Source organism: Chaetodon auriga, chromosome 4 (genome assembly GCF_051107435.1).
Source record: "Chaetodon auriga isolate fChaAug3 chromosome 4, fChaAug3.hap1, whole genome shotgun sequence".
Lineage (NCBI taxonomy): Eukaryota > Metazoa > Chordata > Actinopteri > Chaetodontiformes > Chaetodontidae > Chaetodon > Chaetodon auriga.
Window position 1 is genome coordinate 15,692,061 of NC_135077.1, and position 21,283 is coordinate 15,713,343.

At 43.2% G+C, this 21,283-nt stretch overlaps 1 protein-coding gene across 1 annotated transcript; it reads left to right on the plus strand.

The window, feature by feature from the left end:
• Positions 1 to 5,171: 5,171 nt before the first annotated feature.
• Positions 5,172 to 16,595, plus strand: LOC143318911 (platelet-derived growth factor subunit A-like). The gene is made up of 6 exons (XM_076727435.1): positions 5,172 to 5,971; positions 6,269 to 6,365; positions 9,981 to 10,088; positions 10,459 to 10,652; positions 13,823 to 13,949; positions 14,919 to 16,595. Exons 1-6 carry the CDS (start codon positions 5,909 to 5,911, stop codon positions 14,927 to 14,929), a joined length of 600 nt encoding a protein of 199 aa, XP_076583550.1. The 5' UTR covers positions 5,172 to 5,908; the 3' UTR covers positions 14,930 to 16,595.
• The last annotated feature ends 4,688 nt before the right edge of the window (positions 16,596 to 21,283 follow it).

The window sequence follows — 21,283 nt, forward strand, 5'->3', positions numbered from 1 at the left end:
AACTTTGAACTAATGTACTATGGGCAGCATTACATGACAAAATAAATGTATTTTACTGTTACTGTTACGTCTTGGAATTGATTTTCCCACACAGTCCGGCTTCACTTTCTCACACACACACACACACACACACACACACACACACACACACACACACCTGAAATCAGCCCTGTAAAACCAGCACCTTGCTCAAGGGCATCTCTGTGGTTGTTGTTGAAGGCCTGAGTGCCACTGAGTTTCTTTTCTCTCTAACAGTTTCCAAGCAGGCTGAGAGATTCAACCTCATGCTCACAGGCCTGGCTCCCTATCCTCGAGGATGAGATACTGTTTCCAGCAAAGTGTTCAGGGATACAGTGTGCGGCTCAGGTATGCTTCAGTGGGAGATATTTAGAAAGAGTTGTGCACAGAATAACTCAGACCACGGCTTCTGTTTGGCTCAGACACGCTGGAGCCTAACTGGTCAATCATCCAGTCAGGGAGGTGACGTCCTTTGGCCTGTTGCCTTCCTATCTGTCAGTGCACCAGTCAGTGATGTTGCAGAACCTATTTTGCCTTTCAGAGCTAATGGAATAACCTTTGATATCACATGTCAGAGTGTGGATAGATAAAAATGTAAATGTGAAAATGTGTATGAAAGCATCAGTCTTTTGCCTTTTGTGATTGGGAGACTCATTACTTCCACTAAGGAGGTCATTTGGTCATTTGACCCTGCATATTTGCTATTTTGTAAAACTTTAGCTGGTGGCTAAAGTGATTATTTTTTGGTGGTGGCATATGCAGGAATTTTCAGAGAATAGAGTTAATGAAAGCAGGGAACGGGAAATTCATTTTCCAAGTTGTAATCCTCTGCTCCTCTGTTAAAAGTGTGCTAACTATGTGACACTTTCACCTTCCTTTAAACCAAAAAAAAAAAAAAAAAAATGATGACTCGCACTTGGGTTTGGTTACATAAATCAAAAGTAATTTGGGATGACTAGCTAACCCCACCCATCATATGAAACCACACTTGACCGTTAGCTCGTGGGTCACTAGCAGAGCAGTGTCATAGTACGAGGTGTGTGTTTGGATTTCCGACAGCAGAAGCTTTATTTACATGTGTTTGAGGTCTAATTTATTCATTATCTTCCTCATCTTGATTTAACAACGTATGTGCAGGAGGAGTGTGGAGAACAGTCAGAGTATCCAATCACATCTGAGGGCTCTGATTTAAATCAACGCTAATAACTAAATCTATCGACTTATTAGATTTTGCAATTTACAATATTTTTTCTCAAACTGCTACACTTATTTAAATGGAGAACATGATTGTTGAGTCTCTATCACCAAGTGGATTTCAGCAAAGATCCAGACGTCACATCAGACATTTCTAAACATTTGTCTTTTATTTTGCAAAATTAAAAATTTGTGCAGCACTTGTCGAAGTATGTGCTCTCTGAGTGCTTTCCAGTTCAATCTTTAATGTATAGCAAATCGGATTCATATTGGTGGGAGGTCCAGCACTTACTGTATGCCCCTTCCAGTTAAGCTGGCTCTCTGTCTTCATGACTACAAGTTCACACAGTACAAGGGCCCTGTGTTTTCACTTTCCCAAACAAACCTAAATAAAGCATTCTCTCACAGCCTTGTGGCCCGTGATGAACAGACGGGTGGGGTGGTTGGTGGTGAGGGTGGTGAGGGTGGTGGGGGGGTAGCATTACATGTAGGTAAATGCCGGCATATTTGAGATGGTAATCCAGGATAAGTCTCCAGTTGGCTGATGACCAAACATTCATGCGTTGCACAATAGGTTCTGGCAGGTGTCCAATACTGGACTTACTCTGGGTTTAACGGTGAAATCCACTCTGACTTTTTTGGAAAGGGCTTTAATAATTAATGTCGGGTGGATTGAAGAGAGAACAGGAGGAAAATGTGTATAAAGGCTTTTCTTTTCCACCATGTCCTTGGTTTTGTGAATAAATTTGGGGATAGCCCTTAACCCCCACCCTGCTCATAAAAGTTTTTATCCCCTTCTGGATTAACTTTTACTGCCTCTCTCTCTCTTAAACACTCCTTTTCTTCTGTTGTTGCTCATATCTCCAACACCCTCCTCCCCAACTGCAGCTCTTATATTTTCATTTTACTCTATTTCCATTGCTGACGTTGTCTTTTCCCACAGGACAGCAGTTGGGGAGGGAGAGCTGTTTGTATTGAGTGTACCAAACACTGCTGACATGCTCCTGAGCAAGGTCAACAAACCCCATTATGGTGCATACTGTATTTGCATCAATCTGCTTCTAGAACAAGAACTGGAAAAGTTACACACAAGATACAGTCTTCCTTGGTTTGGTATAAATAAACTCTATAAAATACTTACTCTACTTGGAAGGATGTGTGGAAGAAAAAGGAGATGGGGGAGACTATATAAAGCACTTTGTCAGTTTTACATGTTCGCTTTGTACTGTTACATCATTTATTGTTGGCTAAAATCAACAAGGTCTCTCATAATACGTAAGTTAGTATCATGGGTCACGTTAGCTGGTGAAATGGTTTAACAAAGTATTTTGCTATTGATATCGTTACCAAGCAAGCAAGCAGGCTAAGATTAGCCAGCTAGCTGTAATTTAGCAACGCTTGATGGATCTGACATTGGTTGCTTGGTAATGTTAGCTCAAAAAGTGGAAAGCGTGCAAATGGAAAGCTAGCCAATTTACCAGCCACATCAGCCCTGGGAGTCTGCCTTGACTGTAGCAGTTGGCCTTGTTACAACTCCAAAGCAGTCAATCGTGCAGAAATGTCTTTTGAGTACAAAAAGCAAAACTATGATTTTCCAAGAAAATGTTCAACGTTCAATTGTGCATTTTCAGAGTTGAACTTAAAGTTTCTTCCCCTCTCTGTCCGTAACACTCACATTTGAGCTTTTGACAGCAGTGAGCTTGACTGGCCCAGAGAAAGACAACAGCGACGGAAGAGAAAAGAAAAGAAAGAAGACAGAACAGAATGAGTGGGATGCATCAGAGCTGCTGCCAGGAGGAAGTGACAGCGTCATGGCATGAGTGTGTCGCCATTCAAGATCCGAATCGGTTCTGACCCATTTCCCCTCCATCATTCCGGTTCTTTGTCTCTGTGTGTGTGTGTGTGTGTGTGTGTGTGTGTGTGTGTGTGTGTGTCTTGGGTGCACTGAAGCCATTCAAGGGGAGATGAAGAGAGAGAGACAGAGGTGGATTTCTGTTGTGATGGTATTAGCCTCTGTCAGGCTAAATGGGCTTTAATTGGTGGAGTGTTTGGTCCAACACAGCCTGGATTTTCTACACACACACACACACACACACACACACACACACACACAGAGTCACCCCACTGTCGTCTTCTTTCATCCAAATAGGCTTCATCTTGGTATCAACAAGCTTCTTATCTCTGCCATTCTTGCTCTCAACTTCTTCCAGTTTTTCCTCTTTCTCTGTGTACTTTTTTCTCCTCTCTTGGTCTCTTTCCTTTGTCCTCATGAGAACCTTTTTAATGACTGTGTGTGTGTGTGTGTGTGTGTGTGTGTGTGTGTGTGTGTGCGCGCGCATGTTTCTGGACATAAAATGCTCACATTGTGTTAATGCAGGTTAGGTTAAGAGTTAGTGTGAGGCAAGTAGTGGTTATGGTTATGGTTAGGGTCAGTCTGCAAAGTCCTCAGAACTGATGGAAACGTGACTGTAAGTGTGTGTGTGTGTGTGTGTGTGTGTGTGTGTGTGTGTGCGCAGTGGGATGAAGGATGTTGGGTAAAATGCTATGTATGTGTGTGTATATGTGCGTGGGGGAGTGAGACAGACACACAGGGCGAGTAAATGTGTACGTGCATGTTTGAATGCTTGAGGCTGGATTTTCAGATTCCAGCACTGCTTTATGAAGCTTTAGCTCTGGAAATACTTTTACATTCCCTCAACAATTTCCTTCTCCGACCCAAAGAAATGGAGAATTGCAAATTGCTCGTCATGTCACAGACTCTCAGTTAGGTGCTCATTAAAGGACACAGTTAGTGGTATTGCATGTTTACGCTTATCACACTTATTGCCAGCTACTGGTGTTCTATCCAGTGTGCCGTGCTTCTTGTCCAATGTGTGCCGAGCTCCAGCCCCCTGCAACCCTGGTGCAGATGATGGATGGATCAATGATTTGACATTGACTTCCTAAAGGAACCCATTTTATTGCATTTATTTATTAGGAACCGAATTGTATCATAGCAGTATTCATATAACGATTTTAAGGTTGAGGTTTGGTTTCATTTGCATTCTCTTATTTTAACTTTGTTTAAAATTTGCAATACATTTTGATGTAAACCCAGCTGCTGTCAAAAGAAATAAGAGGAAACATGAGGTGAACAGCACTGTCTGGCTACCAATCTTATGTTGCCACAACCATCAACCCCAGACTCCTCGGTAAGAGGTGGATAGTAAAACAAGGTCAAGCTACTTCCACCGTTGCTTCTGACATCAGGACATCAAATATTCAGGAGTCAGAGGGAGGACAAAAAGTAGAAGACAAAGCAAAGCAAACAGGATCCATCTGGTGACATTCTTGGAAGATAGGCCAGAAGAAGGAAGTGACAGCATCAAGACTGAACCACGTCAGTCTCACCAGTACTTACCATCCTTTCTTTTTCTGTATCCTGGAGATTCCTGTCAGCACACCCCATGGGAAGCTCTTCCAAGTATTATTGACCCCTTGACCTTTCACACAGCTCTGCCATCAGGCCAAAATACTCTCTTGTGCACAAAAAGGGATTGGTGCTCTCTCAGTCTCTGGTCTGGACACTCATTAATGAGCTTTATTACACAGCAATTAAACACCGACACGGTCACTGAGCTCACACACATACAGAGTTAGGTGAGAGGGGAGAGGAGGATAATTTATTGGAATTTATGGGGCCACTGACTTTCAGAGCAACTTATTCAAAGATGATTTTAGGTTGGTTATAAATTAGCCTCCATAAGGATAGTTAATTATCACAGAGCGGCTCAATCGCTGCGTGAAGTTCTGATAGTTGTGATAAAATTGAACAGACATAAACGATTCTCTTGCACCATTTTACAGCCAAAGTTAACGCTCATACACCGCTGAGTAGTCTATTATGCAAAGCGCGCTCGCGGTTCAGCGCCACGGGAACGCGCGCGGCTATATCCTGTGACTGAAAGCATCCCGACTTCATTCACGCCGGAGATCACAGGACCGGAGGGAACCGTCATCAAACTCCTCTGGGCTGCAGCGTGGAGCTGTTTCGTTGATGCTATTCGTCTCTCCTCCGCGTGTTCAGGACAGAACTGGTTATTTCGCGAAGTTTCAATTTCAAAGATTTGACCAATTTAAATGATTTGTCCATCTTTGAAGAAGTGCCATGATGCTCAGCCGCTGCAAGACGCACAAATGTGTGATTTTGAACGGATTATACTGAGGATAAAATGATGGATATTGTTGGATGTGTGAATGCAAAAGCAAGGTTTTTCCACTGGACACCTGTTCTTCTGATGCCAAAACGAGCTGCTGAACATCAACTTGACCTCAATTAGGTTTGATTATTTGATGCTTCCAACTACTGGACAAGAGTCTGTGCAGCTGTGAGCTTCCCCCCCCAGCAATTCGGACTTAAACACGGTTTGTGGTCGCTTTCATATTATTTTGGAAATCAACCACTCCCTCACCTAGAGCGACTTGCACTGCAGGAGCGGAACAAGCTCGGCTCCAGACCGCAACCGCATTTCATTCAGGAGTTTAAACATCAACTCAAGTATTAGGCGCTCTTGGTTCGCTCTTTCATTGAGGTTCAAGGTTGTGGCCGGCTCTCCCGAGGTATGTTTCTGGGCTCCCGAGACCAGGGAGCGACAGCCCGGCTCCTGCAGTGGACCCTAGTCTCGTCCTGGTGCCTAAGCAGCGGATCTGAGAGGAGATGAGAGCTGCGGTATACCACCTCCTCGCCGGCTGCCTCTGCCTGTTCCGCACCGCTGCTGAGGTAAAGCGCGTTGACGTATGATGTGGTTGATATTTACTGCTGCGTGCAGTGAGATCTGTTACACACTTGTTGTAACTCATACAGAATTTAACAAGGTAAAAGCGGCAAATGCAACAGATTAACTTCAGTGCGTAATTACGCACAAAAGGTTAGTCTTTCTTTTGGCGCAGATGGCACGAGTATTGTCCTTTTTGAAGTAAATTACCGAGTTTGCAGATTAGTGATGCTTGCATGCTTTTACGCCCTTTACCCACCAAACAGGAGCAGCTTTGTATCTCATCGACTCTCTTCCCACAGGAGTCTCCTCTCCCCCGGGAGCTGTTGGAGCGCCTTTCCCGCAGCGAGATCCGCAGCATCAGCGACCTCCAGCGGCTGCTAGAGATAGACTCCGTAGGTAAAGCGCTTCATTATAATACAACTCAGTCACTCCCACAAGCTGGATTAGTGAGCCTTAACAGCAGAAAGTAAAAATTCAGTTCATATGACGTTTGTAACATAGGCACCACAATGCACAAATACCTGCGCAGCTGTTTTTCAGGGTAAAGGATTATTACGAGGATAAAATATATGTTACTTGTGAGATTAGGAGCAGTGGCTCAATCTCATTTTAGCATTTTGTTGGCAGAAACCATAAAGTACACACAATAATGTCCATGTAGCCTCCATTGTGGGCCCTTCTACTGACAAACGTAAGCCCACCAAAGGCTTCCATGTGCCAGTCAGGGCCACAGCTTCCCTCCCTGTCTGTGCATTGAAAGGCTCTGAATTGAGGTATTAGTTGCATCTGGTTCAGTGCACAGTAAGAGGATGCTGTCTTCTTGTCTCATTACTCGAATACCTCACCAGATGTTGCTAGGAGACCAGCTGCGTGTCTTGGTCTTTACACCCCGCGTGAACTCTGAGTTAACTGTGCTTATCAGACACTGCCAACGGCAAAGTGGGACGGAGGTGTAAATTTGGTGACATGGGGGCATTCCACCAATTTTGCACGCCAAAATCAGCTTACTGGTCATGTTAAACTCAACCAAGTGAAAACAGTTGAATGTGGTCTGCGGATCTTGGGCCTTAAGAAGTATTTAACTGGAAGCGTGCATTAGAAAATGTGGAGGCAGAGTTTAAAGATGTGAGCATTTACCAGTCTAATGAAGAGACGTGCATTATGGGACTTGCAGTATTTTTTGGATCTCCATACAAAGGTTTAAAAGTTGGGATTGACTTGTGCTGCACAATTTTGATGATTCTTTTTCAGCTGATTCTCACGAATCCCCCTGTATTATGGAAGTTCAATACCACCTTTTAGTTTGTGTGGATGGTGTTTGTCCCTCTGATAGCAGTCTTCCTGCAGATGTCTCCAATGAGTCAAAATATTTTGTGCGAGTTCTGAGATAGTAAAAGTTTCCATGTCAATGTACACGTTCCATTTTTTTTCTGCTTCCTGTCAATCGCTTGCACTCATAAGAGGAAATCTGCGTCCCCGACAGGCAATAACTTTTTTTTTCCCTTTAAAAACTTTATTGTGACCTCTCTGTCTTTATTTTTGTGGTGTCTTTCTTGGCTGGAAGAGCAGTTCAATTCAACAACTGCAACTGAAATTTGTAAAAGAAATAAATAAATGAATTAATGAAAAGCAAACATTATGTAAGTAAAGCAAGTTGGCTGCAACTCATACACCAATATTCACCCTCAACAAACACAGTAGATGCCAGTTCTCATTATCCAGGTAATAAATCAGAACTGACTGAATCAGTGAGGTGAGACAGGAGGAAATAACTGGCACAAAACAGGCTTTATTGCGCTGACGCCCCGAGTCAGACTCTAAATTCCTGCCACACGAACTTTCTTCTGCTCTGAACTTCTGGTTGCCTGTGAAAAATGGTTGATTCATTTTTTAATGTCTGCCGCTCCGAGCGGTGCCACCATTAATCCTGGCATCATTGAGATGCAAATGTCGAGTGTGACGGCTCCCCGGCTCGGTGGGGGTCAAGTGGCTCACTTCATTATGCTGTTGTCATGCTGCCCATTATTGTTTTGAGAGCAGGGCCCGCTGGAAGGCTGCTGTGTTGCTATGTATAATTCATGCTCAAATTCCTGCATGTCAGGGCGAGAGAGAGGGAGAGGAACGTTGAAGGTGGACTTTGTTGTGTTTCAGAAGCACATTGTGTGTATACGCTGGCGTGTGTGCGTGACTGCTTACACACACACACACACACGGCAGGGAGCTCTGCGTGCAGGCAAGAGTGACGGGTGTGTGCACACACACATACACGCACACACACACATAAAGAAGTGTGAGCTTTGGTATTCAGAATCAAATTAAAACAGTCCTGCCCAGACATCATTTATGCTGATTTCCGGGAATCTTTCTCTCTTTTTCCCCCCTCTCTTACACACACACACACACACACACACACACACACACACACACACACACACACACACACACACTGAAGTTCACACTACACACAAACTCACAAAAAAATGATTGGCCATCAGCGAGTCTGTGGATATCCTGTGGTTTGGCAGTGCTGAGAGCTGAAATGGTTTGATGGATCTGTGAACACTTTAGAAACACTTGATTGACTTTTACAGCATCTCATGATGAACACATACAAAGACACACACACGCACACACACACACACACACACAGTACAGCTAGATTTTAAATCATCACTAAACATAAACATCAGCTTGGATTTTTCCGCCTGTCATGATTTAAGATTTATTTCTGTGTTGCTGTACAGTTGAATGAAAGCCATCAGTCATAAAGCAGACTGGAAGCGTCATCCGAAACTGCTCAACTGCTCAGATTCATTGTACAAATGATGTTTTTTTTATGATGCTCTGAAATAAATGCATTCACTGCTTTATGTCCCCAGATGGGAGATGAGTTCCTGTAATATTATGAGACCACCTACACTCAGTGCACAGTCATGATGTTAAGGAAGAGTCTGAAACATTTTAATACAACCTGTTCACTGGCTGTATGGAAACAGCATTTATTCCTCCATTCATGTTGAGTTTAGATAACGCCTGTGAGTTTTAGTTAAACATTTCTTCTTTGGCTACTTCTTGAAGCAACCGATCAAACTGTTAAATGCTCAGGGCGAGTCTTCTTATTGTCAGTCCTCATTGTTTTATGTGAGCTTGTCTGCTGGTTTTCAGCACAAGATGCATTTTTGCTATTTGTTTCATGTGTTTCATTGTGTTTTAGGCTTTGTGTGTTTGGTGCTGCACTCGACCGCAAGACAAAGTTCTTCTTGGGACTAGAGCGTAAACCTGTTTTCAGTGTGTTTTCAGCTGTTCTCTCATTGAGTCTCACCGCAGCAGGCTCACAATCGGATGCCGATTAAATGTATTAGAGCAGTATCGAGTATTAAAGCACCTGTATATTTCATCAGGTTCATATTTCCAAGGTTGAAATTCCAACAATTTCTGTCACTTTCTGTCACCAGTAATCTGAAATTCATGCTGTGATTGGCCAAGGAGGGTTTGAGCTCCCTTTTTTGAATCTAGACACAGCTCTGTGTCACTGTTAAAGATCTGGCTCAACCAAACTGCATTTTCTCAGCTGCAGAGTTCTGACGACCCTTGAGTGAACTCCTAATGAATTAGATTTACAGCGTATCTGACAGACTGTTTCTCACTGCCTGCATTCACAGCCAGAGAACTCAGTAACCTGTTGACAGATATAAACATGATAACTTAGTTAAACTAACCAGATTAAGCTTGTGCTCTGATCAGGAGAGCCTTGATAAAGATTTAATAAACAGCATGTAAACATGGTCGTGGATTTTCATGGTCCAGAGAGAATGAGCTCCACTGTTCTGACCTTTTTAAGACCAAAATTTCATTTTTACAAATGACGCGCGTTTTATCCTTCAAAGACGAGGCTTAGTGTGTGTGTGTGTGTGTGTGTGTGTGTGACAGGGATCTGGGAATATTTATGAAAGGTGTTGTTAACAGTAACCGTGTGTGATGTCTGAATGTGCATGTGTTGTCTTCATCCAGAGAACGAGGTGATCGAGGAGACCAAACACAGCTACCACAAGGACTTCTCTCACAGCTTCTCTGACTTGAAGAGAGCACACACACACACCAGACACAGGAGGAGCACTGGTGAGACACACACACACACACACACACACACACACACACACACACACACTCTCACGTGATAAGTTGGTTAAAATGTTAACCATTTAACACCCAATCCCATGGAGACAGCATATATTTTCAATAGTGGAAGAAGTATTCAGATACTTTGCTTAGGTATAAGTACCAATACAACTGTATAAAATACTCCATAATAAGTATAAGTCCTGCATTTAAAATCCTGCTGTAGTAAAAGTAAATATACCTATCAAAGCAGAAGTATTCATTCTACAGAAAAATGTGCATATAAATATTGTATATTATGGCGGTATTGTATATTATATTATGGGATGCTCAGTTTCTGTAACCTTTGACCTCTTTTGGTCCCTTGCAGTAGTGGAAGAAGCCTTGCCGGCGGTGTGTAAGGTGCGGACAGCGATCTATGAGATCCCCAGGAGCCAGGTGGATCCCACGTCAGCCAACTTCATTATCTGGCCGCCCTGCGTTGAGGTGAAACGCTGCACCGGCTGCTGTAACACCAGCAACATGAGGTGCCAGGCGGCTCGCAAGCACCACCGCATGGTCAAGGTACACAGCCAAAACATTTCTTCTTTAATGTAAATGAATACAAATACATTCTTTGGATATGAACAGATATTATGCTCTGACTATCTATAGCAGATCCTGAAGTTTGGCAGTTTTAGAATCATAACTACCTTTTCGTCAGCCTTTATGAAATGTGCTGTGTGGTTCAGGATAAAGACTTGACCTCATGATCTGATACTGAAGCCTGACACCTTGAGGACGTCACAAAAGGGCAGGAAATGAGCAGCTGAATTAGGGATCGTCTCAAAAGTGCATGTAAAATGACCAAGCTTCAAACTTTTCAGATTTTTGTCAATAGCCTCCTAATTTTTATCACAGTAATAAGACCAATAGTTATTATTGGCTGTCAGTATCTTTCTTTTTTCAGGGACATTTCAGCCTGAAGGTTAACGTCCTGCCCACGTCCAGTATGACAGTGATAGATGAAATACAGAAAAAGGCAGTAGAGTACTACTTTCTAAACTTTCATTCTCACCATTCCAACACGTTGGCACATTTGTCGTAAACACCGGTAATCACTCTGCAAACATTTTGTAAGGGGCTTCTGTTATTTGTCTTTTCGTGGCACTGACACACACACACACACACACACACACACACACACACATACATAACTAATGATGGCACAGAGCATGTAAACACACTACTACTTAACCATTTACTGGAGGTATACACTGTGCACCTGCCAAAAACATTTACTCTCCCCAGTTTGACCGGAGTGTGTGTGTGTGTGTGTGTGTGTGTGTGTGTGTGTGTGTGTGTGTGTGTGATTAAGAGTCTGGCAGTGAGTTCGTTCAAGAACATAATAGCTTCCTTTTGATCTCTGCCAGAGCTGGAAATAAGACTCAGTAAACCCTGATTGATTCACACCACCTGCCAACTGGGAGCTGACCCAAGGTGTGTGTTTGTGTGTGTGTGTGTGTGTGTGTGTGTGTGTGTTCTGCACACAGGAAATGGATCTAAGATGCATTTTTAAATCATGAGAATAGTGTTGTTAACTTGATATTGATATTCACCGTGTAAATTTGACCAGATTGATAAATGGACTGATGTGATAATGTCACTCCTGATACTTCCAATTACTGCTTATCTAAAAGAAGGTTTAAGTTACCGCGTTAAATGTGTGTTACGCTAGACACAAAAGCCTACATGCAAAGATACAGTTCTAAAAAGCGAAAGATCGAGAAGGCGGCGCTGAGTGTGAGCGAGTGGGAAATAAGAAGAGTCAAAGATGAAGAAATAAGAAAAGGCATTTGTGTGTGTTGCCAGAGGTCGAGAGGGAAAAAGTCAAGGAAGAAAAAGAGAAGGCGAGTTTGATTCTCTGTGCTTTAGCCTGCTGATACCCAATCTGAGATGAAAGGACCCGTCCTTTGTCTGCTTACAGAGGAAATCAAAAGTAAAGTCACCCGCATGTGCTGAGATCCAGCGTTCAGAGGGTAAACAGTCACGAGTGCAAGACGCACTCACACACGGCCGGAGGGGAAATGGCAGGGCTGAGGTTGAGGTGGTGTGTCCATGTGTGAGACGAAGAGAGAGAGAGAAAGATAACATTAGCATTAGCATCTGAACTAGCATCAGAAGTTCAAGTACCCCTTGGTCTCGGTTGAGAGTGAGGGCAAGCTGGAGCATGTGATCGACAGGTGGATTGGTGTGGTGTTGGACTGGACTGTCGTACAAGTCGTGGACCGAAGGTTTTGCTGACTGTCCAGCTTGTTCTGACTTGAGGAGGGGGGGTTCATGGGAATTTTCCCATTCAGGAGCTCATTCAGATTTTTAGGAATGCGTTAATACTGTTTCTTCCAAATCGACAACATGTTTTGTAGGAGACAGGGTTGGATTTTGATCTCGGTCACGAGCAGTCCCTCACAAGGTGCCTTGCCTTACCCTCTTAGCACCCTGTCATCAAAGGTAAATCCTGGCCTCCTCACCTCAGCTGAACCACCTGAGTCTGACTCTAAGCCCGGCGGTTTCTGCGTCTGTTCAGACTTGAAGCAGAGTTGCTTGTGCAAACAGACCTGGAGCTCCATGGCTTGGCTCCTCGTCCGGGATGTGGCCATCAGTGTGCAGCGTGTCTGTGTGTTTCATTGTTTTTCTGTGTTTACGGTGTGCATATGCTCAGAGGTTTCTGTTCGTATATCTGTGTGTGTATGAGTGTCAGAGCGAGAAAGACCAGTTGCTGTTTCAGTAACAAGGTTCAGATATTCAGCGTTAGCAGCAAGTGTGATGTGTGACGAAACTGACTTTCCTGGCAGTGAGAGTAGACGCTCTATTCATTCATCCAAACAAGAGCAGACACACCTGTGTGTTTACACAGCTACAGCAGAGACATGGTTGTCATCTGAGAATAAGAGGCTCAACGTAGGTATTTTGTCTGTAGTACTTGTACTACATATTGACGGGAGCAGTCCACTTGACATGTTGCTCTTCATTAGGTGCTCCCTTCGTAATTTTTTTGCTGTTTTTCACAATTAACAAAGTCATGTTGTACACCCAAACTGTCTTTAAACCTGTTGATGAATTTAAAGGTCTACTAAATCTGTGTCAGAATTGATTCTGGAGAGATTTGGTGTCTGAAAGGAAAATAATTAATGTGGTATGAAACTTTTCACAGAGAAGTGTTGAATCAACTAAATAATCATTTTTAGTTGGGAGTTGGGACAGGAGCAACTTAAGACTGGGAGAGCTGTGGAATGCTCCAAAAATATGGAACATTCCACAGGTAAACAGGTTCATTGGTAGCAGGTGATAGTATCATGATTGGGTATGAAAATAATACCTTAGTATCTGTTAATGTTAGCCACCAGTCTGATAGAATCAAAGACCAGCTTCCACAGTGGAGAAAAGCTTTCCAGTGGTTTTACGGCTTGTGAACAAGGATTTTTTTTAATTTATTTATTTTTTCTTTTGGTAATGTGTTTCCACAAATTGTGCTCCTTGACTGTGGAAGCACCACCAGGGTTTAGCAAGCTTGTTAGCCGGACATGATAACATTTGCAACTAACATTGAATCAGACAAACACAATGTATAATCCATTCTTACACTTTCACTCGTTTGTTTAATTGGTTTAGAAACGCTCTCTTTTTTCTGTCCTCCACATGTCTCTCCCTCTCTCTCTCTCTCTCTCTCTCTCTCTCTCTCTCTCAATCTCCAGGTGGCGAAGGTGGAGTACGTACGGAGGCGTCCCAAGCTGAGGGAGGTGCAGGTGAGGCTGGAGGATCACCTGGAGTGCATGTGCACCAACAAACGCCACACCAACCCAAACTCAGACACAGACAACGGTGAGCATCTGGCTGTGTGTGTGTGTGTGTGTGCGCACGTGCATGTGTGCATGTCTGTTTGTGTGTGTGTGTTTATGCATTGGCTCGTTTCTTATGTGACGGCTGCTCCTGTCTGAATGTGTCTACTGACACCAGAAGGTGCTGATAAGAGATCTGAGGTATTTACTGTGTTTTTCCTCTCTGCTTCAATTAGCCCTCCCTCAGGGCAACCCCCCCCCCCCACCACCACCACCACACACACACGCACACACACATACAGTATATACGCACAGACCCTCCCAAACCCTGCTCCCTATTATACAAATGTCTCCTGAACTAGAGCCAACAGACAGACGGCAGAATTGCTAAAAATGCTTTTGTCCCCACTTCCAACATGCATTAAAACCATCATCAGTGATATTGTGTGTGTGTGTGTGTGTGTGTGTGTGTGTGGGCTGTTAATGTTTGTGTGGCAGTGAATGGAATGAATCTGCAGCTTTGCATCTGTGACGTTAAATACAAACATGCCGAATCACTGGAAGTCACTCTAAACAGTAAAATCCATCAACAGTGATAATTTTGACATTGAATTTTTCTGTAATTACTTGATGAATGTTGGTGGACCAGTGTTACTGTGGAGGGCCTGTCGGAGTGTCCAAAGGTCACAGGGTCAATCGCTACAGCAGCCAGGTGACTTCCTGCTGACATACCTACCTGCAAGTCACTGTGCCATCAGCTGAATGCAAAACTCCGTATCTAGGCCCTTTCAAACAAGCACCTGGTTACATAAAAGTCACAGCGGTTCTTATATGTCCATCTCATGTCTGAATAAGCGCCAAAGTTACTTTTACATAAAAGTCACAGCAGCAGTTTTACTGGGTCGGACCCAGTAAGTAACACAAGCCTGAGTTCATGCAGCATTATACACTGAACATTGTAAATATGAACAGGACACGTGTCCTCATCTTCACTCAACTCTTCTGCCAACAGGCATCAGGTGAAGAGAGATGGACGGACGGAGGAGTGGAGGACAGGAAGAGGGGGACGACCTGAGCCAGAAGACTGGGACGAGCGCCGTCAGCCTCTCCACCATTTCCTGCCATCATGTGACTGTGAAAGGTTTGGTATTTTGACCAGTGGGCCGGTTTAACGGAGGACTCATATGGACCTCAACTGTACTTTTTGTAGACAAACCCAAGAGCCACAAACCGCCAGACACAGAAACAAATAAGAAGCAAGCTGACGGTTTCCTCGCCGCGATTCCTCGATAGAGAGAAGAAGTGATCAGATGATGATGAATGCAGAACACCGGCAGAGGTGAGGTGGATTGTGGGATATCGAAGGACTTATTTTCTGCGTCTTGTTCCTTCTCCAGAGTATAAACCGCTCAGCGACTTGGATTATGCTCTGGGTGGAATCCTTTCTAGAAACAGTGACTGGGATTAGGTTTTTGTACTCCAAGATTTACTCTTCCTCAGCAGAACGCTCACACACACATGCACGTATATCCTCTTATTTTTATAACCTCTCATTTTCTATCGCTGTCTGTTTCTACTTCTGGTATGTTATCCGCATAAAGAATGGAAGGAACGAATTCCTCCTGACATTTTACTGATACTAATAAACTATTTATATGAAAACAAAGTGAGTGTGGTGATCAGGAAACGGCTTTTCACAGAATGCTTCTCAGTGCGACTGCAGGACTTAAACTCGAAAGAGGAAGCGAGTAGGCTTCTGTGTGTGTGTTCGGGTGTGTGTGTGTGAGAGAGAGATTATCTGGAGGATCATAATACTGAAGCTAAAACCCCTGTGAATTTGTAACAGAGAGTAACACACACACTTAAAACCCCTCTAATGGAGAGAATGGAGATAGACATGTGTGCTGTTAACATGGTGGAATAGCAGCTAACAGCTAACAGGTGATTTTTCAGTGTTGTTACAGGGCGACTGCTGTTATTTCAAACTCAAACTGAGGAAATGACAATTAACTCCATAAAGAGGAAGGTAAATGTTTTCGGGGGTGACCTCATCCCATGACTCGCAGACGGTGGACGACGTGGAGGAGAAGGTGACCTCATATCAAAACACCACATGTACGTCAGCTGCTCGCTCCACCGTCCGTTAGCATCAGCGTGTGATGAGGAGCTCGTTCTCTGGTTCTCCTTCAATTTTCACCGACAAACACTCATGCACTTAGCCTCTTCACTGTGGGCAAAGTCAACCTGTCATCTCAACTGTGATAAGCAAGTAGAAATGTTTTTTTAAAAAGTTAGCTGTGATCACATGAATCACTGACACAAGAAATGACAGGAAAAAGGAAACAATTCAACTGTTTTAGCCACGCTAGCATGCCATGACATTACAGCATGGATGGCATGCATTGTCACTGTGTTCACATCTTTGGGCCAGGCTGTTTGGCATGAAATTTTGTACAGACGTTCCTGTTCCCCAGAGGACTTCAGCGAGCCTCTGACCCTCAGGAACAATTGATGATGATGGTCCTCTGACATTTCATCTAGCACCATCATCAGGTCAAAACTGAATATGCACAGTAATTCACATTCCCATCAACCTCAGCTGTACTTTGTGTTTAGTGCTAATTAAAAATTGTTTGCATGCTAACATGCTAAACTACGACAGTGAACACCGTAAACATCATACCTGCTGAACATCTTCCTGTTAGCGTGCTCATTGTACATGTTAACATGCAGAGGTTAGCATTTAGCTCTAAGCACAGCTGTGCTAATGAACAGTCTTATGGAGTTGCTGACATGGCTGTACCCTTTGGCTATTTAGTGAAGGTGCCGACAGAAGAAAACAGTAATATTTACTACAACTTCTTGAATAAAGTGCTTTAAATGTTAGTAACCTTTCTCTGAGCAAATGTAAGCAGGAGGAATTTTCCTTCAGACCAGATGAAGGATAATAAACGTTAGTTATTCCACTGAGCTGGCCATTTTCTGAGACATTTAATCAACCTGAAACACATACACAACAAATTTAACTATTCCGTTCTTATATTTAACATGATTTGGCCAAAGCCTTCAAGTCATGCAGCATTTTACATCCTAAAAATATAACTTTTTGCAGGAATTTGGTAGAATCCTGTGCAAAATCAACTGTACGATTTCTTAAAACTGACGCTCCATTGTAAAAACAGATCTAGGAACAAATGGAGCTTGTTCAGGTGTCATCACCGTTCAGATGCAAGTAAATGCAGTTGTCACATGCTTACAGAGGAACTATTACTGCTTTGTTTCATTCTGCAACACTAAACTCATTTTTATGTACATAACAACTACTCTGGTTTGGGAAAAGCAGCCAATTAGTAAACTGCAAAATAAAGAGAAGATTGTAGGGTTTGTTTTTCTGGTGGTGAAGACGTGATGTTTTTTCTTCCCTCGTCCAAACCTGAAGCCATGGAGCCGAACCTTGTACCCACAAGGCCGTTCCAGCCCCTGTTGGCATGCCACAAACCTGCCGCTTGGCCCAGTCCGCTGCGGTGAAACGCAGCCTCAAACAGCTCTTTATGTTTCAGACGTTAAACACTTTCTAGGACATGCTTCAACAGCTGACTGCATTTACAACAAGCAGAGGACAAAACAAATGTTTGTTGGTTGTGGTGGTGAGAAGCAGACGAGGCAGACAGTCGGGTGACTTCATGCGAGCTTGAGGTTGCTTTGCGTAACTCACTTTGCTGGCATATTGCTCTTGGAGAAGCTGGTGTAAACCATGTGTAGACATTGGCCAACAGTGTAACCAGAGTTGGTAGTTAGTGTAAATACATAAAATTTGTAATTGAGTGGTTCTATTTGAGCTGCACAAAGACAACACTGTGCATGAGGACGTAAAAAAAAAAGGCTTTGGTTTTTTTGTTGCCAGTTTGTCAAATGCGCAGCAGCGAGACACATAAGCTACATAACCAACAAGAACAAACATAAAGGAGAGACTATTGTGATCTAAAGCCCTGAAAAGCAGTTGTTTGTGTTAGAGGAAACAAAGAGAAAGAAGAGACAGATGGGGATAAGACTGTGTAACAGGGTCTGAAAGGTGAGAGGGAGGAAATGAAAACAGACAGGATGGAGCACAGTGAGATTGTGTGTGTGTGCGCGTGTGCAAGACTGACAGTGAGAGTGTGTCTTTGTGTGTGAGAAAGGATGAAAGTGGGCTTGTGTGTGTGAAACAGAGAGAAACTCCATCTCTCTAAAGCTCAGTTAAGCAGATTAACAACATGCTAGCTAAAATGCTGAACACTCCGCAGGTCAAGTACAACCTGATGGAAGTTGAACTCACTCCCTTCAGCTGCAGATCTCAGATCAGATTACCAAACCTCTGTATTCCTGCACTCGGCAACTGAGGGGCTGAAAGTATATCTGCTTCTGGGTCAGCAGTCTTCTCTGGATAAACACCTCCAGGTAGCATTCTTGCTGGATATTAGCAGCCTCTCAGTTTGCCTCCACCAGGTTGATATTTCTGTTTAGTGTAATAACTGTTAAATTGCCATGAAATTAACTGTCCTCCTCAGAATGAATTGCAATAACTTCCATGATGAACATCTGGTCTCAATTTCAATCTGTCCACTACTTTGGTTTACGAGCAAATCTGTAATTCCCATCAGCCTCAGTATTGCTTTCTTTTCTGTGCTAGTTAGCAATGGTTAGCATGCTAACACAATAAACTAAGATGGCGAACATGGAAGACATAATGTACTTAATTGAGCTGTTAGCATGCCAACAATATCGTGAGGCGGGCTGAATGAAGCATGGTTGCTATTATCGTGATATATATCGTGGTTGTGTTATATAAAAATTTGCCACCTGTACAATTGTCAATAATGAGGAAATTAGCTTTAGAGACCAAAACTGTTTTCTTGTACCAAGCTGTACACATGTTTATTTCTGCTGTAAATTTGGACATTTTAATATGGGGGTCTATGGGGATTGACTCACTTTTGGAACCAGCCTCCAGTAACCATTTGAAGAACTGCAGTTTTTGGCACTTTTGCATTGGCTTCATTTTTCAGCCCTGCCGGTTGCTGCTTGCATGTGGCTCAAAGAAGTAAAGCCTGGCGTGGCTGTACACTCAGTGTTGCTGGAGGTGACAAAAAACCAATGACAGCTCCTGGTCCCTTTGTTGCTTTCTTTCCACTCCTTTGCTAGCCTCTGAAAATGCGTGCAAGCCCCAAGTGTTGTCCCATTCATACCACGACCGCTCTGTTTTTGGAAGTCCACTCAAATGCAGGGTGACCCCTAAACCAGGGCGAGCAGAACTCGAACAAAGTCTTACTGTAACTGTGGTCTGGGAGGACTCTTCGCCATATTGGCAGTGGATGACAGGAATGGCGAGCATCCAATACTTGGATTTATGTGTTGCCGTAACACATTATTATACATGAATAAAAACACAGCAGGGCTCAAAGGCGTATCAACTCATTGTCCTCTCATCCTCCTACTGTCTTTCTTCACTGCACTGATGTCAAACTCAGTCTTGATTAAAAGCAAACAATATTTTTTATCGCCTCTCCTCCCTGATCTCCTCCTTTCCATGTGTCACACAGAGCTGCTTTATGAACTCTCGTCTTACCAGATAAACATGTCCACCTCCCACCATCAGGCTTGTTCCCACCACTGGATACAGTGGGGATGGGGAACGCTGAGGTTTGGCATCACTGGGTCAAGATTTACTGCTGTGTGGTTGAGGCTGATGTTTTGGTGCTGGATCCTGTGTAGAGGTTAGATTTATTCCACTGAATGTGAATGATTCCTGTCCACGATTGAAAACTACAGATTCAGAGAGAGAGAGGAAGAAGATAGAGAGGGGAAGGTAGAAAAACATTTCTGAACCGTCATGATTTTACCTGCTATCCCATGATGCTAATTTTCAGTCATTATGCAGAATGACTGATTTTAAAATGATTTAATTATATAATAGGATTATAATAACTGATGCAGTTATGTGTTTGTCACTTGGTGGAGCTAGTTTTAGCTGCTTTATATATAGCTTGGCAGCTAAATAATACAACCCCGTTTCCAAAAAGGTTGGGAGCCTGTGTAAAACGTAAATAGAAACAGAATGTGATGATTTGCTAAACACAGAAAACCCATATTTAACTGGGAATAGCACAGAGACGATGTATATGTCAAATGTTGAAACAGAGAAATTTCATTGTTTTTGAAAATGATATCCTCATTTAGAATTTGATGCCAGCAACTTGTTTAAAAAAGTTGGGGCAGGCTCATGTTTAGCACTCTGTTGCATCACCTCTTCTTCTGACAACACTCTGTAAGCATTTGGGAGCTGAGGAGACGATTTCAACAGAGTCTCCTTCATTGTATTTTACATTTCATAACGTGCCAAACAATATCAGTGGGTGACAAGTCAGGACTGCAGGAAGGCATTTGTGGCTGCAGTGATGAACTGTGTTCACAGATGATGGTTTTTGGAAGCGTTCCTGAGCCCATGCAGTGATGTCCATGACAGAACCGTGTCTGTTTTCAATGCAGTGCCGTCTGAGGGCCTGAAGATCACGGCTTGTCCCTTGCTTCTCTGAATCTTTTCATGACATTAAAACATTCTTCTTAAATTGTTGCACTGTTTGCCAGCGCAGTCTGTCACAGAGTGGTGACACCCTCCCCATCTTTACTTCAGACAGACTCTGTTAACACCCAATCATGTCGCTAACCTGTTGCCAGTTAACCTAATTAACTCTCATCAGTTCCACCAGCTGTTTTCGTTTAGCATTTTCCAGTCTTTTGTCGACCCTGTTCAAACTTTTTTGAAAGGTGTTGCTGGCATCAGATTCTGAATGAGGATATAATTTTCAAAAACAATGAAATATCTGTTTCATCATTTGATATGTTTTCTTTGTGCTATTTTCAATTAAATATGGGGCGTCCATGTTTTGAAAATCATCACATTCAGTTTCAGTTGTACGTCACTTGAGTGAATAATAAAAGTAAATGTACTTTGTTACTTTCCACCCCTGCAGCTGGTGCCCACGTGTTTCTAATGAAGGTCTCCCAGAGTCACTTCAGTTAACAGTGTTGTTATATTGTCTTGCCACCCTCCAGGTTTAAACTGGGCCTCTTTATGCAGCAGGGTATTACAGTGCGCTCTTGCTGTAATGGAGCAGAACAAATCCATTTCTACATGTTGGTCAAAGCCATTTCCTCTCTTTGTGTATCTCCTCCTTCCTGTTTTCCTCCTGAAGGGCCTTCAGGTAAACCAGCTGCCATCAGTGCCAGACTCTTCCCAGAATACGTACTCAAAGGTCAGTAAATGCACAGAGGTCCACATGAGCGCTCACATCTTCAAATACTGTGCTATACAGATGATACACAGATATTTATGAAACT